The sequence below is a fragment of the Pogona vitticeps genome, chromosome 10 (genome assembly GCF_051106095.1).
Source record: "Pogona vitticeps strain Pit_001003342236 chromosome 10, PviZW2.1, whole genome shotgun sequence".
Taxonomy (NCBI): Eukaryota; Metazoa; Chordata; class Lepidosauria; order Squamata; family Agamidae; genus Pogona; species Pogona vitticeps.
Genome location: NC_135792.1, coordinates 16372229 through 16393858, shown reverse-complemented (window position 1 = coordinate 16393858; position 21630 = coordinate 16372229). Strand labels below are relative to the sequence as shown.

The following is a 21630-nucleotide window of genomic DNA, read 5'->3' as shown; positions in this document are numbered from 1 at the left end:
GACAATGGGAGCAGAGAACAAGGACTTCGGGACAGCGACCAGCCACCCCCCTCCCCCTCCCGCCCCCCTGCTCGCTACCCACAACAAGAGGAGCTCCTCGGATCCAGGGGCCTTCAGGGCATGCCTTGACTTAGAATTTAGCGATCGGGGAGCGCCAGCTTCGGGTTCCCCCATCCAGCCCGGAGGCCACGGGGGGGGGGGGCTCCATAAATCTCCACACCTCCTGAACTAACGCGAATGCATGCGGGGGCGGGGCGGGGGGGGAGCCAAAACTAGGGATGGGGGTGTCTCTGGGCGGGCTCGCGCAAAAAATACAAATGTGGCAGCCCCAGCCCCGGAACATTTCCCGTATTATTTGTCGATGTCTTCAGTGTGTCTTCTTTCCAGCAGAAGCCAGCAAGCCGGGAGGGGCCTTTTTTCTTCCCTTTGAAGTTTTCTCTTCTCCCCCTCAGAGGCGGAGAGGGACCCTTCCCCCCACAAAGCAGCTTCACGGGCCGAAAGGAGGGGAGTGCGAGGAGGGCCGCCCCTCCTCTTGGGCGGGGGGGGTCCTCGACGTGGCGCCAGCCCCCCCTGAGGACGGGCCGGGGGAGGCGGGGTCCCTCGCCCCCCCCCTCCTCCCCCCCTCACTGAGGCTGCTGCGGTCGGAAACCCACCGCCACCCCCAGCCGGGCCCCGATCTGCCGCCTCTGGGGCGCTCTCTTGCTTTTCCTGCCCCAGTTTGCGCCGCCTCAGGATTTCCGTTTCCCTCTTTCAGAAAGCCAGCCGGCCAGTCGGCGAGCCTCGTCGCGGGGCAGCAGCGGCGCCTCCACGCACGAGGGTCCCCCGTTGCCGTCGAGCGGGCCGCCGCCGCCGCCGCAGAAGGAGGGAGGGCGTCCCGTCCGAAACGATGGAGGGCTCCGGGGGCGAGGAGTCCGAGGTGCCGCCGGGGGCTCGCCTCCTCCTGTCGGCCAAGGCGTTCCTGAGCTCCCGCCAAGGGCTGCTCCTGCTGGCCGAGGCGGTAAGACCCGCGACGGGAGCGGAGAGGGCGGCTGGCTGGGGAGGCGGGCGCGGACGGGGCGGGAGGAAGGCGCCCTCGGCGGCCCGGACCTTCCCAGCCCGGGCGAAGGCTTGCGCTCCTCCCCGCAACGGGGCGGCGAGGGGGGACCGCAACCTAGGCCTCGGGACCGTGAGCCCGCCTCGCCGTCGCCCCGCAGGCACCTCGAGGGGGGCGCGCGGTGGATTGGGCCCGGGGAGCGCGGCCGGGGGGAGCCGCCTCCCTCTCGCGCCCGCCCGCTCAGCCATGGGGCTTCCCCGCGTTCCCGGACGAGGCGGCCGCCCACCCGGAGGCGGCGGGGCCGGTCGGGAAGCGGCGGAGCCGTCGGAAGAGCGCGCAGGCCGCGGGGCGCTGCCTTTCCCGAAGAGGGAGGGGAAGGCGCCCTGCTGGCCTCGCCGCCCATTTCCAAAAGGGTCCCGGCGGAGTTTCCAGCGGAACTGGGGAGACGAGGCCGCGGCCGCCTCCCTTCAGGAACGGGACACCAGCGCTGGGACTTGCGCGGAGCTGACCCTCGGCCCCCTCCGGTGGCGCCGGGCGGCGGCGTCCTCCTTGCTGAAGAACCTTTGTAGCCCGCCCTCTCTCGCCGGGGGTCTTCGGGCGGTGTACAAAACGATGTAGAAGACATAAGACATAAGACATAAGAAATTTATTTGTCATTGCGCTCACAATTGGGTGCAACGAAATGAGGTGCTCTTCCCCAAGGTAAAACTGGACAACACTACAAAAAAAGTTAAAATATACACAACTTTCACCATCCAAATATAGATACCCCGTTTTCTCTCAGCAATTAAAATCCACCAAAAACCTATGGCCCCACATTTAAACTCAATACTGCACTTGGGTAAAAACTGTTCTTGAATCTGCTTGTCCTTGCTTTCAATACCCTGAATCTCCTTCCTGATGGTAATAGTTTAAAGAGCTGATATCCCGGATGAGAGGAGTCTTTCAGTATGTTAGATATCTTCCTCTTACATCTGTTCTTATACAATTCTTCCAAAGAGGGGAGTGAACAGCCAATGATGTTTTGGGCCGTCTTGATCACCCCTTGAATTGCCTTTTTCTCTGCCACTGTGCAGCTCGTGAACCATACACAGAGACAGTAGGATAATATGCTCTCAATCGAACTCCGATAGAAGGTGATTAACAAACTCTCAGTCAATTGTTGCTTTCTAAGAATCCTTAGAAAATACAACCGTTGTTGTGCCTTCCTGATTAACGCAGCGGTGTTTGCACTCCAAGTCAGGTCATTTGTTATGATAGTCCCAAGAAACTTACATTCAACCACCTGTTCCACACAAACTCCATCTATATACAGTGGCTGAATGTCTGCTCTTTTTTTCCTATAGTCCACTATGAATTCCTTGGTTTTTTGGATGTTAAATAAAAGATTGGTTTTTTTTGCACCAGCGGGATAGCTGTAATACCTCGTCCCGATACGCAGACTCATCATCCCCAGAGATAGGTCCTACATAAGCTCGTTAACATAATTCACGGTCGAACGGTTTGAAGGATCCGATGCAAACGTTAAACCCACTGCAGTGGCTTGTGCCTTTGGTTCGGTTCTGGGGTGCACAACTGGAATCCGTGGAGCGCCTGTGAATGGAGAGGGAGCTGAGAGAGAACAGCGTGGCCAAGCGGAACCGCCCTGTTCAGAGGCCATCTCTCTGTGAATCTTTATGGTGTTGCCCTCCTGGTTAGATAGGAGATGAAGCTCAACAGATAGTTTGTCTCTCCCCCTGTTCCCTGGCCTACCTTACAAGGTTGTTACGAAGACCATAATGAAAATCTTAGGTTTCTGGTAAGAAAGGTGGAAGACCAATATAAGAAAAGAACAATCAGGATCATTGATGCCACACATATTGGCAGGATCTAGCTTGGTCAGATGGTCTCAGCACATAGTTTTGCAGGTGGGTTCTTAAGGACTGAGAGAAGACTTTGTGCTAAGTCACCTTCTTCCCACCCACTACCAAGCAGATGTTTATACTGGGCAGTTTGTACTGAGGAAAAGTATATTTTTGGACTACAACTCCCAAAATTCTCCCACTAGCATTGCCAATATATGGGGAATTCTAGCTGTAACGATGGTGATGATGATGATCCATTGATTCTCACTTATAGCAACCTTTCCAGGGTTTTCTAAGTACTGTAGAGCAGTGGTCCCCAACCTTGGGCCTCCAGATGTTCTTGGACTTTAACTCCCAGAAATCCTGGCCAGCAGAGGTGGTGGTAAAGGCTTTTGGGAGTTGTAGTCCAAGAACATCTGGAGGCCCAAGGTTGGGGACCACTACTGTAGAGAGTACTTGGATGTAGTTTCCCATTCCCCCTTCGTCTAGGGGGAGCCCTGGGACTGTGCAGCTTGCCCAAGGCCACCCAGGCTGGCTGTTCTCCCAGGAGGCCCAGTGGAGGAATCTTCTAAACCACTGAGCTATCTGGCCAGAGTTGTAGCCTCCCCTAAATAAGTGATTTTTCAAGTCTCTGGCTAAGAATTAGTTGGTACTTCTCTTGTATTGAAAGCCAACACTTAAGCATCAGTACAGAAACACTACAAAAGAGGGCAAGTGGTTACTTCTTGGGAGTTGTGCCCTTCACAAGAAAAGCAGGGAAACACCAGAATCATTTGTATTTTGTTTATTTCATTTGTTCCATTTCTATTGCACCTTTCCTTCAGGGATCTCAAGGATACCTGTGCAAGTTTTAGAGAATTATGCCTGGTATGGAAGAAGGGGGAAGGGGAATAGTTTTTGCTTCCTGTTCCAAAATTCCATTAACAGGAATTCTCTTGGCAGGACAAGCAAGGGAAAGTTACTTCAAAGGAGAGCCCCAGCCTTATGCAAGCATGCAGATTGCTCAGGTTGGGCTTAAAATCAGGGCAAGGACATTGGCTTGTATGCAAGCAGGTAAAGGTAAAGGTTCCCCTTGACAATTTTTGTCCAGTCGTGTTCGACTCTAGGGGATGGTGATCATCCCCGTTTCCAAGCCATAGAGCCAGTGTTTTGTCTGAAGACAATCTTCCGTGGTCACATGGCCAGTGCGACTTAGACACGGAACGCTGTTACCTTCCCACCGAGGTGGTCCCTATTTATCTACTCACATTTGCATGCTTTCGAACCACTAGGTTGGCGGGATGTATGCAAGCAGCAAACCCCAAATCCCAGAAGCATCCCTTGAGCCCTCCAGATGTGTTGGCCTGGTGGAAGTCATGGTGCAGCACATCTGGATAGTGTCAGATTACTGTCTTAAAGAAAAAGTGAGTCTTCATATTTTCCTCTCCTCACCTTTGATCTCCATTCTAATATAGATTTTGCAACTCATTGTTGATAGCAACAGTGGTCTCTGATTGCTCTCCTTTTTCTCCAGACACTTTTTGCTAGGCACCTTCCATAAGCAGAAACTTCAGCCCTCTGGGTTGTACCTCCTCCACCACCACAGATGCTACTACGACAGTAGTAGTTGTAGAAAAGGTGGTCATGTTAGTCAGGCAACAGCAAAAGAAGAATGAAAAATAAAGGCCAACATTGTGGCACCTTAAAGACTAATTGCTATATTTTAATGTGAGCTATTGTGGCCAAGACCACTTCCTCAGACATAAGAGTGGGACTACAAGGGGGTGCTGATAAGTATTGAGCCTTACCCTGGGACTGTGCATCTAGGTAGCTGTAACTGCCACAGTATTTTACATATTCCCCCCAGGAAGTCAGTGCACTTGCCACATCTGTTCTGCAGCTTCTTAAGTCCCTGCAAATAAAATTCTTCCAACTGCTGGTGTAGCCACTCATTTGCAGCATTAGTTGCCCCCAGAACACTCCCAGATCCTTGTCCTTTTAGGTGTTTTTTGAGTTTGAGGAACAGATGATAGTCAGAAGGAGCCAGATCGGGAGAATAGGGTGGATGGGGCATCACCTGAAAGCCTAAGGAGGTCAGTTTTGCCATTGCTTCACCTGCAGTGTGTGACGAGGCGTCATGCAACAGGATGACACCTTTGGAGAGGTTTCCTCATTGTTTTTCCTTGATGTTTTGCCTCAACTTCGTCAATAAAGCACAGTAATATTTTACATTGATGGTTGAACCCTGTTGGAGATAGTTTACCAGCAGAACTCCCTTCTTATCCCAAAAAACTGTTGCCATTTGCTTCTGCACCAACCTTTGCAATCGGAACTTCTTTGACCTGGGGAAACCAATGTGCCCCCATTCCTTAGACTGTTCCTGTGTCTCAGGATCATAACAGTAGATCCATGTCTCATCACCAGTTACCAGTTTGCCTAGGAAATCTGACTCATTTCTTGCAAAATGTTCCAAAACAGCCACCAATGACTCCACACGTTTCCTCTTTTGTTCGGTTGTTAAAAGTTTGGGGATCTACTTTGCTGCCAGCTTTCTCATTTCCAGGTCATTGTGGATAATGGCACCAACTCTCTCATTTGTTATTCTCAGATATGTAGCAATACTTTTGGATGATATTCAGTGGTCCTCCATGATCATGACATGGATGGCTTTCACATTAGCAGGCACAGAGACAGAAACAGGCCTTCCACGGGGTTTCTCACTTTCAACACCGAAATGGCCCGTTTAAAAATTGACTACCCAACCTTTAACTGTTGCATATGAAGGGCCACAGCCACCCATAGTTTGTGACATTTCATCATGGATCTGCTTTGCACCTTTCCCTTGGAGAAACAGGAACTTGATTCTGGTCCTATGCTCTTACACATTGAACTTTTCTGGAGGTGCTGCCATGTTCACTTTGGAGCTGAACATGAAAGATAAGTTAAACTCATAGGTAGTTGATTTTTGCACCATTGAATACAGACAAATTGGCCAATGCACCCTGCAATTTATAGCTTCCTAGCTCAATTTTTTTCTGGGAAAGGCTCAATACTTGTTAGCACTCCCTCCTACAGGGCAAAGGTTTATACCTTTATACAGAGCCCCAAATCAAAGACTGTATTGGTGCAAAAGTTGTTGACCTAACAATGACCTTTAAAACCCCTGTTGATGTTTAATTCCCCTCCCAGGAAGCATTGTTCTGTAAACAATGGCAATGATTGGTGGCTAGATTAAGGAACAGGAACAATAAGATAATGAGTATCTGTAAGGACTCCTTAACATCATCAGGTCCTTTCATGAGGAAATGAAGGGCACTGTATTTTGATGGCTCAAAGTCAGATCCCTTTGACATCCTGAAGTGGAGTGAAACAGGGCTATGTCCTTGCCGGGACTCTGTTTGGGATCTTTTTTGCTGTCATGCTGAAGCACGCCTTTGGAACTGCAACAGAAGGTGTCTATCTCCGGACTAGATCAGATGGAAAGCTCTTTAATTTCTCTAGATTGACAGTGAAGACCAAAGTCCAGCTGAAATGCATGCGGGACCTCCTCTTCACTGATGATGTAGCTGTTGTTGCCCACTCTGCTGAAGACCTCCAACAACTCATGAATCGTTTTAGCAAGGCCTGCCAAGACTTTGGATTAACAATCAGCCTGAAGAAAACACAAGTCATGGGCCAGGGTGTGGACCCACCTCCCTCTATTACCATCTCCACACAAGAACTGGAGGTTGTTCATGACTTTGTGTACCTTGGCTCAACCATCTCTGACACCCTCTCTCTAGATGTCAAGTTGGATAAACGCATTGGCAAAGCAGCCACCATGTTCTCTAGACTCACAAAGAAAGTATGGCTCAATAAGAAGCTGACGACACATAACAAGATCCAGGTCTATAGAGCACACTCCTGTACTGCAGTGAGTCCTGGACCCTTTGTGCATGGCAGGAGAGGGAGCTGAACATGTTCCATATGTGTTGTGTCCAATGCATTTTTCATATCATCTAGCATGACGAAGTTCCAAATAGAGTAGTCCTGGAATGAGCTGGAATTTTTAGCATGTATACATTACTGAAACAGGGACATCTATATTGGCTCGAGCATGTTGTGAGAATGGCTGGTGGTCGTATTCCGAAAGATCTCCTGTATGGAGAATTGGTGCAGGGAAATCGCCCCAGATGGAGACCACAGCTGCGATACAAGGATATCTGCAAGTGGGATCTGAAGGTCTTCGGAATGGACCTCAACAGATGGGAAACCTTGACATCTGAGCATTCAGCCTGGAGGCAGATGGTGCAGCATGGCCTCTCCCAATTTAAAGAGGCACTAGTTCAGCAGGCTGAGGCAGAGAGGCAGTCCCAAAACCAGCAAAATCAGGGAGCTGGACAGAGGACAGATTGTATTTGCCTTCAGCGTGGAAGGGATGGTCACTCTTGAATTGGCCTCCTCAACCACACTAGATGCTGTTCGAAGACCTCTATTCAGAGCATATTATCATAGTCTTTCAAGACTGAAGTATGCCTAATCTCAATGGGACTTGCGAGGTGGTATTGGTAAATAGTAAGGAAATATAGCTGGGAATTTCAGCAGATTTAACACAATATTTTACATTTTATAATGACCTAAGAAACATTGGCTTATTCTGAGTCTACTGGGAAGAGGTTTAAAAATGTAGTACCACGACCACACTAGCCTTCTTATGCTCTACAGTAGGGTGGCCATACGAGGGCCCTAGGGCCCAAAGCAGATTCCAGGGCTGGGCTTTGCAGATTTCTGTACCCAAAAATGTCTCCACTCTACAAAAAATGTTGTATTGCTGTTCCTGGAATCCCAGGAAGTGCAACCATCCTTTAAATAGGCCCCAGTGCACACACAAAATTACCATTTTTTAAAAAAACTTTTGATCACTTCCACTGTTAGTTTTTTGTGTTTTTTTTTTTGCTATATGGCCATCCAGAGGCAAAACCCCTGCCCCACCATGAGAATACGGAATGTTGAAAGAGTGATAAAAGCCCACAGCAGATGACATCATCAGTTTTTATGAACATAACTTTGATTATGATGATCGTGTGCCATCAAGTCAGTTCTGAGTTATGGCAGTCTTTTTCAGGGTTTTCTATGTAGATCGTACACAGGAGTTCTTTACCATTCCCCTCTTCTGGGGTTGCCCTGGGACTAGGCAGCTTATGCAAGGCAAGGATCCATAGTGAGGAATTGAACTCCCAAGGTCTGGCTCCACAGAGACCTAATTAGCTGTGCTATACAGCCAGTGTAACTTTACACAAGAGGATTTTGAGCATTGCTACATTATGTTGCATTGATTTCATTAGGTCTATTATGTCTGTCTGTCTGTCTGTCTGTCTGTCTGTCTATCTATCTATCTATCTATCTATCTATCTATCTATCTATCTATCTATCTATCTATCTATCTATCTATCTATCTATCTATCTATCTATCTATCTATCTATCTATCTACAGTGGTGCCTCGCTTAGCGAGCGTTCTGTTTAGCGATGAAGATTTTGCAATCACTTTTGTGATCGCTTTGCGAAGTTCCCTATGGGGTATTTTCCCTTTGCAATGACCGATCATCACAAAGCGACCATTTTCGCACAGCTGATCGGTGGTTTCAAAATGGCCACCGGGGAAAAAAACATGGCTGCCCACTGTTTTCTGGGATGGATTCCTCGCTTAAGAGGCACCAGAAATGGCTGCGCTATGGAGGATCTTTGCTGAACAGTGAGTTTTAAGCCCATAGGAACACATTAATCACATTTTAATGCATTTCTATGGGCTTTTTTATTTCGCATTGCGACGTTTTCGTTCAACAGCGATTTTGCTGGAACAAATTAACATCGCAATGTGAGGCATCACTCTGTCTGTCTGTCTGTCTGTCTGTCTGTCTGTCTGTCTGTCTGTCTGTCTGTCTATCTATCTATCTATCTATCTATCTATCTATCTATCTATCTATCTATCTATCTATCTATCTATCTATCTATCTATCTATCTATCTATCTATCTTTCTATCTAATACCCCTCTCCACATCACTGAAATAGTCCAATGGAAAGGCAAGAGCAAATACAACTGGTTCCAGTGATGTTGCAGGAGTTGGCAGAATAACACGAACTGCCTCCGGGACTGCTCCGGATTTTGCCTCTAGGTTAACTCCTGAAGCCTTTTCCATCAGTGGATAGAGCCACAAGCAGTGGAGGTTTAAAATTGGAGTTTTCCTTCTCCTAGATGGGCTGCCTTCCATGGCTGACGAGCCCCACCTACCCGGCCTCACTTCCACATTTTTAAATAAATGACACTGCATATTTCTTTTCCCAAAACTGGCAGACTTGTCAGCTTGTTACAGAAGAGGAAGCATTTGCTGATTTGCATTGCTTGCTTTGACAGATTTTCTGAGTTTTTAAAATGAGAGTTTTGCTTTCTCTCTGGGGCATCCTTTTAAAAAAATGCTCCAGCATAATTTGTTTTTTAAAGACTCATTTTTTTCACATCTGTCTCTCATAGAATCATAGAATAAAGGAGTTGGAAGGGGCCTATAAGGCCATTGAGTCCAACCCCCTGCTTAATGCACAAATCCAAATCAAAGCATATCTGACAGATGGTTGCCTAGTTTTCTCTTGAATGCCTCCAGCGTTCGAGTGCTCACCATCTCTGAAGGTTTCATTGTCATACTGCTCTAACAACTAGGACTTTTTCCCCCTGATATTCAGCCTATACTTGGCTTCCTGTAGCTTGAGCCCATTATTACATGTCCTGCACTCAGGGATGTTCAAGAACAGATTCCTTTCTTCTTCTGTATAACTAAGTATTTGAAAAGTGCTATTACATCTCCCTTCAGTCTTCTTTTCTCAAGGCTAAACATGCCCAATTCTTCCAGCCTTTCTTCACAGGGCTTGGTTTCCAGCCCCCTGATCATCCTTGTCACCTTCCTATAAACTCGTTCCAATTTGTCAGCGTCCTTCTTGAAGTGTTGGTGTCTAGAACTGGACACAATACTCAAGGTGAGGCCTAACTAGAGATGGGTATGAAGCTGGAGGAGGTAGAGAAAGGAAGTCCATGTTCCTGCTAGGACTGGAAAATCATGTGACAGGGAGGGAAGGAGCAACACACGCCAGCTGGTGAGTGGAGGTGCCAGCGAGGGGTGGGTGGGGGAAAGGAGCATACAGCACCGGTGGTGCTACTCTGATAATGTAGGACGACTCGGCAGGAAGTGCTTCATGCCCATCTCTAGGCCTAACTAGTGCTGAATAGAGGCGAATCAGTACTTTCTCACATCACTTATCTATTTACTTAAAAGTGCCATTCTGTTCAAGAGGGTCAGCACCTGCTAACTATTTTTAGGACTGCAGGGCTGTTATTGAAAATGTTTCCTAAGCTGCCTCCCATCCAATGGATTCCAAGAGGGTGTACAAAAGAAACAAGGCTTTGCCGCAAGATCTGAGGAGCTACAAGTTCTCCTACCTGGGTGGAGACACGTCGGCTGAACTCCAGTAGCAACTAGAGTTGGCTCACCGTTGTGTCCTAGTGGCTAGAGTATTGGCTAGAGGGGAGTTCTAGTTCCCACCAAGCTATAAAACTCACTGGATGATTCTGAGCCCATCGCACAAACATATCCTCTTTATCTGACATGCCTGGCAAGGTTGTTATGAGCGTACAGTTAGGACTAAGATTTGGGTTCAATGCCGTGAAAGGGTGGTAACTACTTATGTATATAGACATGAACACTGCTTATGCTTTATCAGCAACCTTCTCCTTTGTCTTGCAGGGCTTGTCATTTATCATCTTCATCTGCTACATTGCCTCAACAGCTGCTCCTTTTTTGATGGTGCCCTTATTAACGTTCCTCTTGGCCCTGTGTTTTTTCTTTGCATACTCCTTAAAGCTTAATGAGAAATTCAAAGCAATCTACTGGATTCTGGCGGTGAGTGGGCTCAAGTGGAGCCTGTGACTTGATGATGGGTGGGGTGGGAGCCTCATCCTCTCTCCGCTAGCTTGAATTTGTCATCCACTGTATTTCAGTGGTAGTTATGGCTAGAGCCAAAAGGATGGGACCCAAAATAAGAGGACAGCTTAGCTTCCAGTTCCTACTTTCTTAAGAAAGATACTCTTTCTTAACTATTCTGAGTTTTGTACATTGTATAAAAAGGCCTTTTTATTACACTCTCTTGACAAGTCATTTGGTGAAATAAATGGTGAACTACAGTAGATCCATTGAATCAGTGGGGATCTGTTGAGTCAACTCCTTTGTAAGTTCCATTGATTCAGTGGGCCTACTCTGGTTGTGACTTAACTGCTGGATTTCATTCACTATATTCATCATTCAAAAAGAAGTTAGTCCCTGATTGGTTTTCTCACATTTTGGTGGGGGGAAAGGTGGCAGAAAAAGCTTCCTGTCCTATCCCTGACCTTGCCACACTAGCAGATGTCATCAAATTATATCCAACGTGGGCGAGGGCAGGTAATACACACACATCCATACATAGGACAGCTTTTGGAAACTTCCAGCAGTTGTTACTGACGAGTCCTCAGACTAACCACTAGATGCTGCTGCATCCCAATAAAATGGCCATATTTAGCAAAGCAGTATTGGAAAAATCCAGTACTAGCCGTGTTTGTCTTTCCTATCAGAGCTGGAAAAATTCCTTTTGGGGGCTGCCAGAAGACTCCAGTCCTTATAGCCAGCCAGCCACCTCGGCTGTAGGCGTTGGAAAGCTGCAGTCCTGAAAAGTTGTTTTTTCTAAGCTTGGTTTCTCTATGATCATTCATTATGACTTGACCCCAAGTATACAAAAACAAAAAGATTTATTGATTTATTTCATTTTTATACTGCCTATCTGGCTGAAGTCCACTCTGGATAGTTTACAAATAGCCTACGTTCTTTATAGAACATTGTAGTATAATCAGTAAAAGAATGAAGTGGCGGAGATGTGGTGAGGTGTGTTTTTTTCTTCCTATCAGAGCATAAATTGACATTAAATCTGTGAGCAAGGAATGTAGGCAGCTCTGAGAATTTCACATAGGGGCAATGTCTTCCCAACCTCTAAAGTTTTTCTGTCTTAAATGACAACAACTATCTGCCTTTTTCCTTTTTTTCCCAAGGAGGGTTCTAATGATACTTGTTGCTCCAAGGTTACACAGGCATGTGATGAAACACCTCTGAAGCCATGGGAGCAAGAGAGGTTTCGCACCTGCAGGTTTATGTGTCTGCAACCCAATGCAGCTGCACACTGGCGTGTGGTGGTCTTCCATCTGAACCCCTATGGAACAAGAGCGCCTGTTGCAGAACGCACGTCCTTTGGGGCATTCACTTGCTTATTCATCACTTCGCAGGGACACCAAACAAGAAATGTCTGGAATTCTGTTGTGGAATTAGATAGCAGGCATAACTTTTGGAAGTGTAAGTTTTGGAATTGTAAGTTCAGAGCTTGCCCTATACACAAGCTATTGCCTGCTGAATCATGCAACCTGGTGTGCAACAGATCGTGACTACAGAGAGTTCTTAACGTATGGCAGTTCTTCTCTACAAGTTACACATTTGCGTAACTGCACAACTGGATTTCAGCTGACATTTGTTTTTTAGTTACACCTTTCTCTCACTGACCTTATAGCGGTATATATGGCTTTTCTTCTGCCCACTTCATCCTCACACCAACTCTGTGACTGACCCAAAATCACATAATGAGTATCCGTGGCTCAACAGGGAGTCGGAAGCCAGCTCTCCCAAGACTCTAAACTAGTTTACCGCATGGGTTGCAGGTTGACTCTGATGTTTATGTTTTGGGGGCTAACTGTCTTTAATCTTGGTATTGATCCTGCTCATCCCTTCCTCTCTAACTACATTCTGATCTTCTTTTCTTTTATAGGATTTCCTATGTGGCATCATTGCTGCCATTATCTACTTTGCCATTTCCATTGCTGCTGTCTCAAAATATTCTGACACAGCATCCAAGGCAGCTGGAGTAAGTAAACATTTCAGGTTGGTTCCAGGTTGGAGCTTCCGAGATAGGGGAGGGAATACCCAGCCTTCCCAATGCTTTGGCTTACAATTCCCATCAGCCTCAGCCAACAGGGTTAATAATGGTGAGGGATTATGGGAAGAACAGTCCCAAAGTTCTGGCAGGCTGTAGGATTTCTACCCCAGTCTTAAAAATAACTAAGTATATATTTGTTGTTTCAGGGCCACTTATTTTACTAACCTGCAGACTTTCAGCAGTTGGCCAACAAAAACTTCCTGAACTTGAGTGGCAGCTTTAATTTAAACGCACAAAAGTGTGGTGTTTAAATGTGGGATTCAGCTCCCACATTTTAACAGGGAAGCATCAAATACAATGGGGAAAATTGTCTCAGTAAGGTATTTTCAGTTGGTTAATCTACCAGATATTTCCTGATTCTTCATATTCAGGATAGAAATAGAGGAAGAAAAAAAACTGAATGTACAAGAATTGAAAATGGACAGATTTGTCCATCTAGATTTTGGATAGTTTGCTCTTAAAATATCTGGGTGTGTATCCCTTCAGCATGTCTGTGGTAAATTAGGCTTGCCTCCTGTTTAAATGAAACCTCTGTATGGTGGGCAGATACTACACTGTCCCCTTCTTGCTAGGACTATAGTGGTCTGTTGAATTTGGGCTGAGCAGAAATTTCTGTTGGACTTAATAAAATTCACACATCTGTTTGCATTCAGGATGGTGCCTCGCTTAACGGGTGCCCTGTTTAACGACAAATCCGTATAGCAGGCCTGCCACCGCCCCGCCACCCCCAGCACCCCCCCCGCGGCAAAGCAGGGCTTTCAGAGGTGCATTTTCACTGCTGAAAAAGCCCCAGGAGGCTTCTGAAAGTGGTGCGAGGGGGGGCTCTGGGGGGGGTCGGGGGCCTGCCCCTGCCACACCCCCACCCACCCCCACTCGGGCAAAGCGCCACTTTCAGAAGCCTCCTGGGGCTTTTTCAGCAGTGAAAATGCACCTCTGAAAGCCCCGCTTTGCTGCAGGGGGGGCGCTGGGGGGGCCGGGGGGGCGGGCCTGCCCCTGCAACACCCCCACCCCCACCCACCCCGGCAAAACGCCGCTTTCAGAGGCTTCCCCAGTGCATTTCCACTGCCTATTTACCTGCTGGGCAAGCCTGGGCAAGCTTCTAAGAGCGGCTGTAAGGTGGGGATGGGGAGGGGCTGGAGCGGAGAAGATGGCAAAATGGCCGCCCGCTGTGTTTTTGCCTGGATTCCACGCTTACCGGGCAGCGAAAATGATGGCCATATGGAGGATTTTTGCATAAAGGTGAGTTTTGTCCCCATAGGAACGCATTAAACTGAGTTTAATGCATTCCTATGGGGTTCCCCCCCCCTGCATAGCGATGTTTCCGGATAGCGACGTTAATCCTGGAATGGATTAACATCGCTAAGCAGGGCACCACTGTAAATTTGAAACTAACAGATTTCTTTTTCCTGCTCTTATGCCTGTATCTATTGATTTTACAGGTATTTGGCTTTATTGCTACAATTGTCTATTGCATTTATGTCTATTTGACCTTCAACAGCCTGACAACATATCTCAAACAAGAAGGCTCTTCAGATGCCCCGGAACCTCATAAATCAGAAGGTAGATAAAAAACCAGACTTTGATTGTTGCCAGCTATGGATACAATTTTAGAACAGCAAGGGATCTGTATTTGCTATAACTAGGTACACAGATCCTCTCCAGTGTTCCCTTTCCCAAAATCAGAATTTGCGTTTGGAATAAATTATTTCTTTGTGGATGCTTGATGTCTAAATTTATAAAGGTAGGAAGTGAAGAAAGCTAGAAAGGTGGAAGAACAAGATTTGCACCATATACAGTGGTGCCTCGTATAACGAGCGCCCCATTTAACGATGAATCCGCATAGCAATGCGGAATTTGCAATCGCAAAAGCGATTGCTTTGCGATGTTTCTTATGGGAAAAAATCGCTTTACGATTTTTCCCCATAGGCCCCATTTCCCCCCAGCTGACCGGCGGGCGCTTTGGAGCGACCGTGGTGGAGGCTTCCCCGGCGGTCACTTCGAAGCCAGCGCCGCCCAGCTGGGGTAAAATGGCCGCCCGCAGAGTTTTCGCACCTCACTTACCGAGGCGGCAAAAATGGCGGCCGGATGGGGGATTCTTCGCTTATCGGTGAGTTTTTCCCCAATAGGAACGCATTAAACGTAGTTTAATGCGTTCCTATGGGTTCCCTGCCCGCATAGCGAAGAATCTGGACAGCGACGTTAATCCTGGAACTGATGAACTTCGCTATGCGGGGCACCACTGTAATCTCTACTGCAGTTCAGTGGAAATGTTTGTCAAAGCATCATTGACTTGGTTCGATATGGCTTTTGTGCAAGGCTGATTCCCGTAGGGACGGCCACTTGTGAGTTACTGGAACAGAGCTTAGAAATAAATTAAGGAACTTAGTGATCCAATAAAAGTACTACCCAAACAAGAACTTTGTTCGTTACATATAATTAATTTTTTAAAATGCGGTACAACAGCTAAATATAATATAATATAAACAAAGATACTTGTGATTATTCTATAAGAACCAAACAAAATCAACAGGCAATTGTACCTTTATTAGAATCAATAGTGTGTAAGCTTTCAAGCTCTCCCAAACTCTTCACTGGGCTAGTGTTTTATACAAATTTATGGGCAAAGGAAGGGGGAAGAAGCAGGGGAGCATGTGCTGATGTGCCCTGAGACATGCTCTTGAAACTCGGTTAGAAAAGAAACAGTAAGTCTCCCTTTCTAAAAACTGAAGGTGAAGAAGCATCATTTCATTTCTAGCCCAGTGTGCAATTCTGGATCTAATATAGTACCTGCACGCACAGCAGTGATTTGTTCTATCTTACGTTTTCATTTTGGAACGGAGGTTATCATCAGACCCCATGGCCATAACAACCCTAACTAAATTTTTGGACTTCGTTGCCCTCACCACCACCATCTTTTAAATTAAATATATACCCCAGCCTAATGAAGAGTTCTTGAGAAATCAGAAGCTTGTGCACTTCTATTAAATTTCATTTCACTTGGTTCTAAGATTGCTTGCCTGCAAATTTTGGATTTAATTTCAAATTAATTGCTTTAATTGTAAAAATACCAGTGCTGCTATGCTTCCTTATTACTTTCGTTTGCTATTGTCCTGGAAGTTGACCTCACCTGTATAATTCCCATATCTTTAAGTGGACCTGATAAACAGACTAGGAGTTAGCTCAACTGACAAAATGCTCACTTAATGTGATCTAAATGTCCAATTCTAGCTGATAATAATGTGAGCCTCTTTTATACAAGGCAGCCACACATATAACACACTCTGGTTATGCATAGAGACAATTACAAGAACATGGGTAACTGTGGCCTTACCCAGACAGAATTGCTCATGGCATATCAGTTGAAAGAGCCCCCAAAGTCTCTTGAACCTCTTAATGCAGCATTAGAGAATCTCTAGCTATTTGAATGTCAGCATATGCCCAGTAGTAAGGGACTTGCGAGTTGAAGTCAAAGTAGCCAGAAGACCAAATCATCCTCAGTCCTGCTGGATGATTTTAAATTCTTATGTTGTAAACCTGACACTTTAGGGCAGGGATGAGTGATTTGTGGCCCTCGTAATGTTCGGCTTCAGTTCAACGACACCAGGAGGGCCACAGATTTATTTGCCCATCCTTGCTTTAGAGAGAATGGAGTTCCACTGAGAGCAGAATGAATGCCACACATCTGGGTGAATAAACCACGATACAATTCATGGTAGATCTTGTCTTATCTGGAATCAATCTCAGTTTACTTGGCCCCTCGCTATTGTATCCATGCACTGATTCTCTTGAACTGCGGCCCTTGCCTGCGTCTCATGAAAAAGCAGTGAAGCTGTATGTCAGTCGCCTGATTTTGGAATGCAATGAAGTGCAACACCCCCTCCCCCGCCTCCCCGATACATTAATGGCAGACGTTTGTGCCATGTGACTCCCAGAGTTCCCTCAGGCATTCTGATGAGGCTTTTAGTCCAAAAAAAGCGCCTGTTCTGATCTCTGATAACCCAGCTTGGCTTAATATTGTTTAAAATTCACTTATTTTTCCTTTTCAGAAGATGATTCTGATTCTGATTCTGACTGAAAAACTGCACACTGTGGAACTGCAGAACCACTACAAGAGTAGAACAAACCTTTCTTGTCATTTTAGCCTTTGTGACCTCATGAACATCGTTTTCCCCCAGTATTATACAGAATGTCAAACTCACTCCTGAGGATCTTCCAATCTCATGGAGTATTTAATCAGAAAAAAAAACCCGATCTATGGCAGTGTGAGCCTATAATATACTTTCTGCAACTTTCCATCATTCCGCACTATTGACGGTGCATGAATGTACCACTTGCAAGACTGGCCCTTTGATGCGCAAACTATGTAACCGAGGCTCAGGCTGCATGTTGCAGATTAGGGATGAGGAATCTGCTTGGTACAGCAGAGAACTGTGATTATTCTTGTTGACACGGGGCGGGGGGGGCGCTTCTTGAAAAATGACTTTCTACACTGTGGATTTGTAAGGACCACAGCAAAAACAGAGAATGTAACCTTTTTCTCCCCTATTGTAATCCTAAGAAAATTCTTCCACTCAAGCTAGCATTTCTTTCAGGGGAAAATCGTAATGCTGGTGGGAATTTCCCCAGAGGTAAATTCCAGCTTCAGAAACTTCTCTCAGAATTACAGCAAGGCTAAAACTGTTAATTCCATGAATGCTTCTCTAATCCACATAATTTTTAGCTCCTCCCTTGCCACCTGAAGCTATTTCCATATTAAAAACTTTCAAATTAGATGCAAATATATCTGTAATGAGTGATTTCCCCAAGACATTGAATAACTGCTGGGAGTCAAATTAGCTACTGTTATCGAAGACATATGCCAATCTGGTGTTCTCCAGACATTTTAGACTACAGTGCCTATCAGCCCCAGCCCACACAGGCTGTTGTCTTGGACAATGGGAATCATTGTCTAAAACATCTTGGAGAGAGTCCGGTTGCCAAATTGCAGCATAATGGCTGAAACGCCAACTTGCAGTTGCACAGGCCAGAGAGTGCCCTGGTTAAAATAACCGGGCTTCCAGTTGCACAGCAGGGCAGGGAACACCAATCTGTGCAAGAAGCAATCCTTTGCCTCACAGAGTATTGTGGGTAAAACCAAACAGAATTTTGGCCCAGGTGGAGGAAGGTGGAATAGCCCAGGCTGGGCTGCACAGACTAATCACAGTTATTGCATGATTTTGAAATGATACAGGTACTTTACAAAAAAAATGGCAAGGACATGTATTAGTCCAGATTTATTTTTCAAGAGTGTTAGACAAAGTTCATTACTGTATCTGCTTTTCCTTTGCCATCTATCTGACACATTAAGCAGTAAGAGCAATGCAGTTCTCAGCAGTGACGATCCAAAGTGACAAGGGTGAACGTATGGATGAGATGTGCCAGACACTAGTAGAGCCAAATATTTTTTTATCAAATGGAGTTGCTTCATTGGAAAGAAGTAGTGGAGAAGAATGTTAAATTGGGACATTATTTTTTATTAAATTGACTGTTGTTCTTAGTGAAAAGAAAAAAATTGACTAGATTACAAAAAAGCATGAACTAGAATAGTTAACAGGCAATGATTAAAGATCTTATTGCTAGTGTAGTGTAAGTGGTGTAAACAGTATAGCTTTTGGCAGTGAATGGCTGAAAGTTATGGAGTCAGTGTAGACATGATCGACATCCTCTTGCTTAGTTATGCAAATGGCAAAAAATTACCCCAAGTTAAAAAATAACCTTAGACATTATCAGTTGCATGCTGAGTCATACTACTGAGTATGTAATATCTGTAGTGATTTCTTAATTTGGCACAATTTGCCTCCAAAACTTTTGGCATTTGCATGTCTATACTGACTTCGTAACTTACAGCCATTCACTGCCAAAAGTTCTACTGTTTACATTAACTTATGCCATTTGTGCTACACCAGTGTAATTAGGCAAGAGGATTGCGACATATCTGTTGCACACTGAATGCAATTCAATGCAAAAAGTGGCAACATTTAAGCTACAACAGCAATAGGGGTTTGGCCAATATTGAAACAGCAGTTCTGAAGAATAGTAATACAAACTTCAGTATCACTATTGGGGGAGAGTAACAGATATTCATATTCATGAAGAAAAGACAGAATAAAGAATTTTGGACATGGATTCTGATTAAATCACGCCTTAAATATATCACTTACCTTTAAACCTTTAATTATGGTTGCTATAAGCTGGTTCTAATTTGACAGCATGTAACAAAAAAAAAATTCCTCTATACGTGGGCCATATGTGAATTTCCAGATGTTGATTTCCAACAGCCCTAGCCAACATAATCTATGGCAAAGAATTGTGGGAGTTGCAATGCAATGGCATATGGAGGTCCACACCCTGCCCACCCCTGCTTTACAGCTTTATAACATGTTAAGCTGTCTCTGCTGCACTGCCTTCAGTTCTAAGACCCACATTTGAAGGCGCGCATTGTCAAGTTTGAGGACACTCAGAGAAGGGCAGGCAAGACAGTTGGAAACGAAGTCGCATAAGGAACTGTTGAAAGACTTGGGTAAGTTTTGCCCAGAGAAGAAAAGATTTGGGCAAGACATGAGAGCAGGCTTCATGTATCTGAAGGGCTGGCACTGGGGAGTTAAGAGTACAGTAAATTGTTCTCCAGACCTTCAGATGATAAAAGTACAATCCAGTGGGTCCACAGCCTGGAACTATGGGGGAATTTAGTTTGTATGGGAAAACTCCTTAATGATAAGAGGTGTTGGGCACCTGTTGCAACACTGTTGTGGGAGGAGGTGCTTTATTGATTCTTGGATTGAAAGACGTGTTACAAGTACAGTTAATTTTCAGGTAATGAGGGTGTGAAAAGTTACATTTCAAAAGTAACATAACAGGACTGAAATTGTATTGTTGATGTGAGGATTAATGTCTTTAAAAAGTTACAGAAAGGAACAGTAACAAGTAATGATCAGTACTGTAACCATGTTTTTCTACATTGTAATGGTAGAATCATTATACTATGTTTCATACAGTACAAGTATATGGTAAAGAGAACAAAATACTCTTTAAAAAAACTTTCGAAGTGCTTGTTCTCCTTCACTGCAGTACTTAATTGTCATGTTTTCAGAGATTGGTTCCCAACCCATGTGTTCTTAAATTTCAAAAGCTCCTAGCCAGCACACTGGGACTATAAAGTCCATGAACATCTGGGGATATAAGGTTGGGAACCACTGCTCTAGGATAAAATAACTTGTATTGGGTAAGATATGAGATTTTTTTTTATCCTAAGGAGAATTCAAATGTCCCCACCCCATTTGATTTCCCTCTGTGATGCCAACCTGCTGACAACAGGAAAATATAAATAGACGATGGCTGGTGCAACGACATTCTTCACTGAACAATTTGGGCTACATGACCACTAAAGACACTTTTACCTGCTATGACACAGGGAATTTGTGTTTCATCGCCTTTTATCAACTATATAAGGCTCATCCGTTGGTGTGAAGAATTATGACACAATGTATTATTACACAGCATTTAGCACATACAGTGGCCAGGATCCTATTGGCAAATGATGCGTAAAAATGAAATAAGTTGCAGCCGCTAGGTGCCAGCAATTGAAAGTGTTGGCTGCATTCCTGATCATGTCAGGTTGCATGATGGGCATGCACCCTGGAACACAACTGCTACAACAGAAATTAGTGCCAATTCATAGATTATACCATTTCACTTACACATGCATCAATCACTATTAGTATTCTGGCCACGATATTCTAATGCATGCAATATTAGCTTTGTAGATATAGAAATCATTAATTGGGAAAGCTTTTGAGTGAATTCTGCTAGCAGGCTTCTAGCAGTGCACCAAAGTGCTTTGCATTAGTGGCTCAGCTGGTAAGACCATTACCAATGGACTGAATGCTGACTCGTGAAATGGGTTTCTGCCTTTTTTTAAAACAGACACTTGAATGTGATTTTGTATTATGTGAAACTTACCCACTGTACTTCAGCATTTATGAATCATGCTGTAATAAACTCCATCAATATAAAATTATATGTACAGGGTTTTGTTTTTATTTCAGACTTTTTATTAATCTTTCCAATCAGTAATCATCAGGCAAACAAATAAGTACTCAGAAAATATGTATAAATGCAGGAGTAAGTGACACCTTTATTAGACCACTAAATAAAGCAAATAGATAGCTTTCAATGATCATTCATCTTCACCACACTGTGCACAAAGATAAAAAGTCCCATTGTACTAGAAAGTTGCAATCAAGTTTTACTGAATGTAGTTTTTGACCAGGTGGTTTGTATATGTCTATAAAGGTTTTGATTGATTGATAAAAAGTCCCAAAGTTTCATGGCATGGCTGTTGTTCATACTAGGGTAGTTTTCTTAAGGTGGGTTGAGCAGTATGTAGAGACCATGTGGACTTGACATGCATTATATTTGTTAAATACCTCCATTTCCAAAGTAGATTTGTGACATAGTCCAGTTTTTCCACTTTCCTAATTATCTCTGAAGACATGTAACACATATTTCCTTGTACAAATAAGATGCTTATATACTAATAAATAAAGCCATATGTGTGCTACTGCACAGGCTGGGTTCAAATGCTCAATGATGTACAGGAAGTTTATGCAAGGGCCAAAATTACACACCCATCTCTGAAATTATTTGCAAAATCTTACATGCAATTCTTAGCAGTACTGCAGCAGTGTATCTTATTTTG

General features: G+C 44.9%; 1 protein-coding gene across 1 annotated transcript; it reads left to right on the top strand.

The window, feature by feature from the left end:
- Nucleotides 1–353: 353 nt before the first annotated feature.
- CMTM3 (CKLF like MARVEL transmembrane domain containing 3) lies at nt 354–20949 on the top strand. Its single transcript, XM_072980423.2, has 5 exons — nt 354–997; nt 10628–10783; nt 12726–12821; nt 14333–14453; nt 16940–20949. Exons 1-5 carry the CDS (start codon nt 887–889, stop codon nt 16966–16968), a joined length of 513 nt encoding a protein of 170 aa, XP_072836524.1. The 5' UTR covers nt 354–886; the 3' UTR covers nt 16969–20949.
- The last annotated feature ends 681 nt before the right edge of the window (nt 20950–21630 follow it).

What these genes read in the sequence shown, in the direction of transcription:
- CMTM3 (XM_072980423.2), top strand. Translation starts at nt 887, where the DNA reads ATGGAGGGCTCCGGGGGCGAGGAGTCCGAGGTGCCGCCGGGGGCTCGC. An exon ending in TGCTCCTGCTGGCCGAGGCG is followed by an intron (nt 998 to 10,627) that starts GTAAGACCCGCG and finishes TTTGTCTTGCAG; the next exon opens with GGCTTGTCATTTATCATCTT. An exon ending in CAATCTACTGGATTCTGGCG is followed by an intron (nt 10,784 to 12,725) that starts GTGAGTGGGCTC and finishes TTTCTTTTATAG; the next exon opens with GATTTCCTATGTGGCATCAT.